We start from the raw sequence: 10,011 nt of genomic DNA, 5'->3' as shown, positions 1-10,011 counted from the left end.
ATATTGACTGATTGTTTCAAAATCACAAGACCAAATATAAGGAAATGTTAGAGAGGACACAGTTATTGAAAAGAGCATTTTTGTTGTTTCTGCAGTTAATTTGTATTTTTATTTATTGTATTTTTTTTTGTTTAGTTCCGTTTATTTTTCTAGATAGTGACAACTAGTTAGTTAAACCTTTATCTAGAATATTTTTCTTGATATTGTGGAAAGCAGCTTAAAATGTTCCTAAATGGACCAACGCGCTTTGTTTGGTTGGTTATTTGTTTGTTGTGTTTTATTTGAAAAAACATTCAGTCTTACAATTTTACCTGAGGTGAAGCCAGCCATGACTCCTCTACACCGTTAGAGGGCGGCAGTAAGCGTAGCTGTCTTCCGCCTGCCAGTGAGTTAACCGAAGAAGAAATACTGCTCTTTGATTGGCCCTTTACTCTCGGTGTTTGTCACGTGACGTTCAAAATGGCCGCCAGTGGCCCTGGTAGAAGTCACATAGAGCTAAAATTTAAAGTTTTCATTAATTAATTCATCTTGGAGCAAATTTCCGTAAAGTTTGTATTCGTTATTAATCCCACCTTGTGTTCAGGGTTTCACAGTATATGTGTTGTCGATACTTGTAGGCAGCAGTTGGCTGATCTGGTTCTCTCTTTCTCCATCAACTCTGCTGCAAACTCGGAAACCACTTAACATTATGATACTGATGTTTGAAATCTATTTATAGAGTGCGTACAGCACTTACGTAGAGTAAGTACTGTATGTAAGATAGACCCCCTTAGGGCTTTCAGATCTACCTGGGTTGTTTATACGAAATGAGCGTGTAATTATATCTGTGAATGTGCCATGTTTTTTGTCTGTGTGAGTTTGTAAAAACATACAAAATGCATAAGAAAAAGGAGATTGTTTTTAGTCATCTTTCTGGTATTTTGTACCTGAAAGCCATTAAAATTGGTCTCATATAGATATTGTAGTAATTTTCTGTCATAATTATTTGTTTTGGGAAAAATGATTTTTTCATCATGTACATGCTGCACCACGACAAATAAAATCTTTAAAGTTCAAATTTTAAGGTTATTATAGCACTTTATTACAGGTCCAACCCACTCAGGATGAAATTGGACAGTATGTGGCAGACAAAATTAAATGTATTTGACACATCTGCCTCTAGCAGTTCAACCCAATTTCAAAGATCTACATTTATTCCCTCTTCAAGCATGTTTTTGAAATGCACTGTGGAAAACAGTTGTAAAGGAGCAAATGAAATGCCTACAGTTTAAGTGCTTGGGAGAACTTTCTCATGAACAACATCACAATTTCGACACAATCTGAGTATAAGAACATTTTAATATTTATTCACATTAGATTTACAACTTATAGTGTATGCTGACAGTTACTTATAAACAGGACTGGCAATTCAACTTATTTTGTACATCATTTTACAGTATCAAATGGATGTTGTAGTAGCATCTTTAGCTTTGCCTCATACTTATCGGATTTTCTCGGGGAATATTGGCATTACTGATCAGGAAAAACAAACATCCATCTTTACTCTAAGGCTACAAAAGCCATTTTTTGCATACACAAGTGCTTTAGCTCAACGTCAGTGATGACAAAATGAACACTGGCTGTCAGTGATAGTACATATAAAATGCATATATTTTCTGCATACACTGTACACAATTTGACACATGATGATGTTGACCATGATGTAGAAATTGATATAAACATGGGCCTTGAAAAAGTTCTGTCTTATCCTACATTACTGGACTTTTTTGTCTTTGTCAGCCACCACTTCAGACAGGTCCTCTGGTTGTATAGATTTCACTTTGCTCTCCATTTCCGTCACCCTCTGCTTCATCCTCATCTGACTGGAGGTAAATTCAGCCATTAGTTGCGCAAACTTGCCCTGCATGACATCGAGGTTGCCCTGCAGTTTGGTGATCTTTTCCTCGAGGTCTTTGGGGTCAGCGCCAGCATTCGCGACTGCCTCATCGATCAGGTTGTCTTTCATCAGGATGGCTTTCCCCTTCTCCTCTAGAGCCTTTTTGGCTTCTGGATACTCAGTGAGGGCTTCCATCAGATCATCTTTGGACAGGGCAAAGAGGTCAGAGTAACCCACACTTCGGATGTTGGCTGTTCTTCTGTTGCCGGCTTTACTGCCCTTGATTCCTAAGATACTGATTTCCCCAAAGTATGCGCCATCACTGAGGACTACAAACTGAGTTACCCCATCATCGGCCACCACAGCCAGCTTCCCTTCTTTGATGATGTACATCTCCCGGCCAATATCTCCCTTCTTACAGATGTAATCTCCAGGACTGAACACTTGAGGTTGAAGCTTGAGCACCAATTCAATCAAAAGACCAGCCTCACAGTCCTGGAAAATTCGCACTTTCTTCAGTGTATCCAGATGGACGTTGATGGCGATCTCAGCCCTTAGCTTGTCGGGAAGGTTTTTCAGCACTTCCTTCTCATCACAGGTCTTCTTCTCAGTCCACAGGTAGTCAAACCACTTGATGACTCTGGCCTCTAGGTCTTTGGTGACCTTTCGAAACTGCATGTACTGCTTTATGGAGTCGATCTTGGCCTGGAACTCTGCACGGGAGGCATTCATGTTCGAAATCATGGCACCGACGTTACCGACGATACTAGCAAAAATCAGCACACCTGTGAGGAAGTCAGCAATTACAAAGAGAAACTCAACATCTCTCACTGGTGGAGGGGTCTCTCCGATGGTGGTGAGAGTCAGTGTGGACCAGTATAAGGAGTAGATGTACTTTCTTGCCAGGCGGCCATGCTCTGGGTGGCTGATATTGGGGTATACCCAGGTGTCTGTCCCAAAACCAATGGTTTTTGAAATAGCAAAAAACATACAAGCATTCCAGTGAATAATAACCAGGATATAAAGTACAAGATTACTGATACGAAACATGTTGGGGAAGCTTGTTCTGGTTTCAGTCCGCTCAAAGAATTCAAAAAGCCTTGATATTTTGCAGAGACGATTGAATCTGAACTCCGGATTGTTGAATCCATATCTGAGAAACAGCAGATCGGTGGGAATCATTGAAATCATATCGTATTTGAACTGAGATGTCGTCCGGTATTTAGCTCTCAGTTTTGATGACTCTTTTACCAGCAGGCCTTGTTCCAAGTAACCTGAGGAACAAAGACAAAAATTAAAAGACAAATTCCAATCAGCCATGTACAGATAATGATAAACAGATGTTTTCAACAATCTGACCTGTTCTTGATCGGACAAACGTGTCTCCATAGTAGATGAGGTCTGAAGTGTAGTCTAAAACTATCCAGAGTTTTGTGTACTTGTCCTGGAGTTCATTAAAGCAGGCCCTAGAAGAATGCAAGACACAAAACAATAGTAACTCTACAACATGTCAAGTCGATAAAACTTAATGAGTGAAAGGAGATATTACCTTGTTACAATCATCATCAGGTTATAAAACACTGGACCTGCAATGACTGTCAGCCATCTGTAGTACTGGTCTGTGGCTGGATCCATAATCCACACCTCTTTCCTGCAAGCAAACCAACGTGAAATAATGTTGCTACAAGTGTACGTTAGATTTTGCAGAACACAGGAGAGTCAAGGGTTTCTTTCTGTAGCTGAGTTTTACCAGCAGCCATAGATCTCATGAAGTACTCACGGGGGCTCCTCTTTCTTTTTATCATCTTTCTTATCATCTTTCTTGTCGTCTTTCTTCTCGTCCTTCTTCTCGTCTTTCTTCTCATCTTTCTTTTCGTCTTTCTTCTCATCTTTCTTCTCATCCTTCTCATCTTTCTTCTCTTCTTCCTTCTTGTCCTCGTCTTTCTTCTCGTCTTTTTTCTCATCCTTTTTGTCATCTTTTTGAATCTCTTTTTTGTCCTCCTTTTTGCTACGGATAACAAGTTTAGTTTTGAAGGAGTTGCAAAGGACGACGGTGGTCTACGAGGGACTGTTGGGGGGCTACCAGTCTACACGAAGAGGTGAAGGAGGGAGCTATTTTATAGTTTTTCTCTTTTTCAGCTTTGTTGGAAGGTCTGATGCAGGTTAACATCTGTCCAGCAGATGGTGACATGCTACAAGTATATCAGCCGCATGGAGGACATTTGTGTACTTTGTCTCTTAAGAGCCCACATCACAGCTTACAACAGCAATAATACGAAACGAACAACCTTTAAGAAAACCAAGCAAAAGGGATATTTCTGTCTAATGTAGGAGCCAAGTGGGATTAAATGGCAGGGAATCTGGTGCTAATAGTTTTTCTTTAGTTTTCAAAAGACACCACTATTGTCATAGTCAAGTGTTATTTTTCTAAATAATAACAGTCTACATTTCTATTTTTCTACTTTTTGACAGAAACGTACACATACACACTTACTCGTCTGTGTTGTTGCAATTGTTCATGTTGTACATGGCTAGTGGCCATTTATTGGCAAGACTTGGGGAAGAAACAAAGGCATATTTTACAGGTTAAATTGTTGACCATTTTGATGTTCCAGTTCCAAAATCCAAACTTATATTTCAGTGTTTGATTTTCAATCCCTAGTTAAAGTTCATTCCTGACAATTTATCATGAACAGTGCCCAATATTTAAGTATTTAAGAGACAGGGAGTATATCCCTACACCAAAGCAAATGACGAGACCTCGTTGATTTTTTTAGATCCTTTCAGCCAAAGATTTAGTTTTAATAAGCACAGGGAAAATTTCGACTTGATTTCTCAGGTCAGTGCCGGTGCAGCTGCACTGTGCTTACTTTCTCTTACGGAGTGTGTCGTTGTTGTCCACAGACGGGGCATTGCTGTGTCGACTGGACGTGACTTTGAGCTCAGGGCCTCTGAAACGCTCGAGGAAAGAGTCATGTCTCTCTTCTTCAGGTTTCATTCTGTGAGACGCCCAATTCCGCAGCATGAAGAAGAAGTAAGACAGTCTAGAGGGTCAGAGGAGGCAAAGCAGCACAAAGTGACACCTATCTAAACTACACACAGTACAAGGTCGTATTACAGAACATCAAATGCAAGCCTGTCAAAGTCATTTCAGCACAGTCACGTGCCGCATGCAGCCTATTTTGAATGTAAGCAAATCAGACCAACAAAATTCTGGCATACTAATCTTATACATTAAGAATTTATATTCTTTGCCCTTGTTTCAGTTATAAAGCTATCCTTAAAAAAAGACATGTAATTATATTTCTTTTTACAAGACCTTAGAAAGTTTAATCTTTTAAAGAAAAATAAGTGTAGTTTCAACAATATGACATTTGTGAATGATGTCTGCTGATGCAAAAGGCAACTAAATGTCTCCAATGTTCCACATTTTGCACTATTGACTATGGGTTGTTATGCATATTCTCATTTGTCCAGGCATAAAGTATCGTAAAGCAAACCTAATCAGGTCAGGATGGTTTTGATGTTTATGCTACGTTCGGAGGACCATTTGTTGATCCATCCCTGATCTTTGAGCTCGGCTCATTAGTATCATATTCTGTCTGCTACACTGAAATCATAAATATATACATCACAAACAGAAGTAACTTTGTGAAAGCATTTCTGTTCGGCACCCAGCCTGTATGCTGGACAACTCTGATCTAAGTACTGGTAGATGTTCGTGTTTACAATGTGACTGTGAATAAACCACGTAATCAAAGGTTGTAAACATAGAGGCTGATCGAATTGAAGAAAGTCTATCATTGATTAAATGGATCAAAAGATAACATTATTGTAAGAAAACATTAAATAACAAGCATTTAATTGCATTAATTTTTCCATAATGTTCACAAGACAGAAACACTGTCTTTTTTAATCTCTTCATCACTCCAGCATTTTTCTTCCTATTCAAAACATTTTAGCTTCATTTTTCAAAGCCCTAACCCTAACCACCAGATCAAACATTTACATATGTGACAAAATACTTATGAAAAACAAAAAACTCTGGGATCATTTGGGAACATAATCACAAAAGTATGACTAACAATAACAAAATCATACAGTTCCTTTGAGTTGTTCAGAAACGCAACAACTGTAATTATTTAAGTCATAAACTAAAGGATGCTTTTCTTAACTTCAGTCTCAGTGAAGTCTTTTTTCTAAACAGGTTGCTGTGGTTAATCTGTGTTTTTCACTATATCTTTTGAGCTAAAAGTCATCGTCTGGTCCAAAACTTGATTCAGTCTGAATCAATCAACAATTTTTTCAGTCTCTATTTGCTAAATGCACATTGAGGTATACAGCTTTTGTCTCAACTAATTCCCCCAATGATTGAACATCTGTAAACATTAATCTCAACAAATCCATCAGGAGCTAAAAAGCAATTTTGTAGAATTGGTTATTTTCTGCCAGACCTCTCTTTTGAGGAAAAAAAGTTCATCAAAAAGTAACAATATGATCTCTGTTTCCTTCTATCTATTATGATGAAAACAGGGAAGAAAAGGTGGCCTTCCATCCTCTCAACATTTTTAAGCTGTTGGGCAGTAAATCCTTAAAGCCTCATCATGAAAAGTACTGTCACCCAAGACATGGTGTTTCCCTGTATATAGCCAAGTGGTGAAATCCTTCAGCCTTTACAAACTGTTATTTCTGCAACAAAAACTACATCACGCAATTGCTAATGCAAACATGAAGGTGTGTTACACCCTTTGCTTGTACTCTCAGCTGTCTCATACATGCTGGGCTGAGGTCTGACACTGGTATGTGTAGTTGAAGGAACGTCAAACCGATTTAGAGGATGTTCATCACCTAACATTTAAAAAAAAATCAAATGCAACTATTATGGGAATTATTTCACTACTTAAGTAGTCCGCTACTGATCAACAGTGCTACAGATGCCTACCTGGCCATGGCTCCGGCACCAGCAAATGAGTCTCTGTGAGACATTGCAACTTCAGAGTTGTCCTCACAAAATGAGTGATTCCTGCAAAGCAGCACATGTAGAAACATTTACAGTGACCAGATCTGGCAATACTGCCAGTCAGGCAAAATTCAGAACACAACAACAGTCAGAAAGTGGTAAAAACAGACAACGCTGTGATGGTTTGGGAGAATTTGTAGCTCCTGCTAGTGTTGCTGGAAATCTCAGACCTGCTGTCCCCATTTTCGATGACAGCTAGCTCATCATCGGACGTGTTGTTGGACAGCCGCTGTCTGGACAAACGGGAGGTTTCACTGCAGACTTTTGCCATCTCGTCCAGCCTGGCTCTGCTGGCCCTGAGATCACCGATACAGAGGAATCAGTCAGACTGAAATATCAAGGCACAAAAACTTATGTTTTCTGTTAGTCTGACTGCAAAAGATCTTCCCCCCTGTAATCAAATCCATCAATGATGACCAGTGCTTTTATTGCATTGTCTTTGTTCAAAAGTTTCAATTTAATCGAACATGCAAACCCAGTAATGCAATAATATTATCAAATCTTACCAATGGATCCTAAATCACCATATTTAATATGAAGCATGTTTTTATCGTCATGTCATAGCACATTAATCTATTTACATCGGACTTGTGTTTATCTACCTCTTTTATTTAAGCATTTTTTCCATTAATATATAATGATGATGTTTGAATGGTGACATGCATCTCATGCTAAGTTAAGGTATGGTTACACCATTGAATCAAATCTTTTTTCTTTAAAAAAAAGGCCTGACTCAGGAGAGTCTTGGTGTGTTTACTGAGCGCCACTTTTCCCAGTCTGTCTGAGAGTAGCACCTAAAAATAAACCCTGATTATGTCCTTAAACTCTAAACAAGATCAGTGCTCTCTCTCTGTGAACCATCAGCTGGCTCTAAAATAACTAATCTTGCAGTGCTAGAGTGTACTGTACCTGCTATGTTGGGTGATGTATGCAGCAGGTTAAGTCTATTAGGACACCTCATTAGGAGCAGGTACAGGTACGTGGCTGAGGAGGGACAGTCTGGAGAAACATGCAGATCTGCTGCCTCAGGAAAAAAACAGCTTTGACTGAAAAAAACTACTGTGAGGCAGTTTTTAAATATTTATGGTGCTTTTCCGAGCGCTGATGTCCGAATACCGTTTTCGTGTGTCGAGACAGTTAAAGTTATTAATGTCGCGTATTTATTCATTTATCTATGTGTTTGGTCTGGTCTAGTGGTAAATAATGACTCGCTGATCTCTGGGAAGCACCGATGGTTGTAACACGTGCACTCCTCCAGATTAGTGCTAATACCAGGGAGTTAAGCAACCCCCACTAAATCAAATCACTCTGGCAGAACTGCCAAGAAGCTGATTGCTTGAAGGGTGACAAAAGGTAAAAGCCAGTGTGTGTGTGTGTGTGTGTGTGTGAGTGTGTGTGTGTGCACCAAACACATTACATCATCATCATCATCATCATCATCATCATCAAGCTGCAGACCCTGACCATCAGCACTTGTTAGTAAAAGTTAACACTTTATAGACACTCCTTGGAATACACTTAAATTGACTGTTTTCACTCTTGCCTGATGTTTGTGGCACTTTTAACACTTGCTTTATTGTACTTTTGTGATATTTTAAACTAAACATGAATTGCATTCATACATGCTGTTTATATAGAATAAAAAATATTTTGGTCAAGCTGAGTAAAAGGACAAAGTATTTCAAGATTATAGTTTTAAAAAGTCTCACTCTGTGTTTCCTTTAAAAGCTCTCACATCCTGTTGTCTCATGATAAGCACTACGTGGTACTACTGTCCTGCATAAAATGTGCTGTTTTGCAGAAATACATTCTGCAATTTTTATCAAGGTTCATTCGAAAAGAACAAGAATAAAATACAAACTTTACTCTACTAGTGGTGTGATGTTGGTATCTGCTGGTGCATCTTAAACAATTATGAATTGTTTTGTCATTTCCTAAACATATACAATACAAACATTTTAGGCACTTTTTTATTTTTTGGTGTTAACCTCTTAACTTGAATAAAAGTCTGATTTCATGATATCAAATATTTTGAGCTACTATATATTGGGTTTACACCTCTTACAAGGTACACTTAATAATTTAAAGTAATACATTTAAAAGTTTCCAATTTGAAAATTAAGTCCACAATATTTGCAAGTTTCACACCTGCTTTGGGAAAATTAGTTTTCTATTATATTCTAAAACAACTGTACCTCTATGTTCTGTTATTTTCAAGCTTAGTAGCTTTTGTTTCTATTAAACTGCATTTTTGTGAAGAAACTTTTTGGGAAGGCTGTCACTGCACAGCATAGTGTTATTTCACAGTGCAAGGAGGAGATGAAACAAAGGTCCTTCAGCAAACGTACTGGATACTACAGTGTCTGTGCAGGAAAACTCTGATTTGAATGTAGTGAGGGAGAAATTGAAGGAAAACACTATATGAGTTATCAGCTGACGGTAAATCTTTAAAAATGTATGGTCTCTGTAGTTGTTACGGTATTGTTTCTTCTGTTTGATGGACTTTTTCCCCCTTGAGATTAGCTCTCTGTGGCACACATGGCTCAAGGCTGACTAAGAGATTTATGTCTTGGGGTCAGGTCTCTATATGTCTCCCTATGAGTGTCCTGTCATTAGTATTTTTTTTAAATGAAATATAAAAAAACACAACAACTAACAAATCTCTTCTTAAATCAAACAGGTATAAACTTAATAGGATAGCACTATAATTGAAAGCAGCTCGATGCAAACTGTACACACAGGCATCCTGGAGTTTTGTTAGATGTTTTAAGTTAAACCTGAATAAAACTGTCATTGAGTTGAGTGTTTCTGCTATGTCCTGCCTCACTGTAGCCACATATCCTTAAAAAACCAGATTTTTTCCAATAAATTCAATCTTCCCTTCAAACTACAGTAAAACTGTCTGATAGAAGAATGAAAGCAGTCACCTGTTTGAAGCCTTATTCAGTTTTTCAAGCTGATCAAAGCATCAATCCATCCATCACTCCTGCGATACAATCCCATTTTTCAAAATACAAAAAAACAAAAAAAACAAAAAACAAAAAAATCAAGTCAAGTAGTTTCTCAGTATTTTGTGGTCGGTGGTATTTGATCCAGCAGTGTAATATCCCCTCTT

At 38.3% G+C, this 10,011-nt stretch overlaps 1 protein-coding gene across 2 annotated transcripts; it reads right to left on the bottom strand.

The window, feature by feature from the left end:
* Positions 1-1,663: 1,663 nt before the first annotated feature.
* cnga3a (cyclic nucleotide gated channel subunit alpha 3a) lies at positions 1,664-6,897 on the bottom strand. Of its 2 annotated transcripts, none has more exons than XM_030083795.1 (7): positions 6,819-6,897; positions 4,747-4,920; positions 4,371-4,430; positions 3,657-3,884; positions 3,426-3,527; positions 3,236-3,342; positions 1,664-3,150 (listed from the first exon to the last, which is right to left on the bottom strand). In XM_030083795.1, exons 1-7 carry the CDS (start codon positions 6,860-6,862, stop codon positions 1,754-1,756), a joined length of 2,112 nt encoding a protein of 703 aa, XP_029939655.1. In that variant the 5' UTR covers positions 6,863-6,897; the 3' UTR covers positions 1,664-1,753. The 2 variants fall into 2 exon arrangements, with proteins under 2 accessions (XP_029939655.1, XP_029939656.1); XM_030083796.1 differs by having other exon boundaries at positions 4,747-4,875.
* Positions 6,898-10,011: the final 3,114 nt, after the last annotated feature.

The sequence above is a fragment of the Salarias fasciatus genome, chromosome 23 (genome assembly GCF_902148845.1).
Source record: "Salarias fasciatus chromosome 23, fSalaFa1.1, whole genome shotgun sequence".
NCBI lineage: Eukaryota > Metazoa > Chordata > Actinopteri > Blenniiformes > Blenniidae > Salarias > Salarias fasciatus.
The sequence above is the reverse complement of the archived record's forward strand: the minus strand, read 5'-3'. Positions and strand labels throughout refer to the sequence as shown.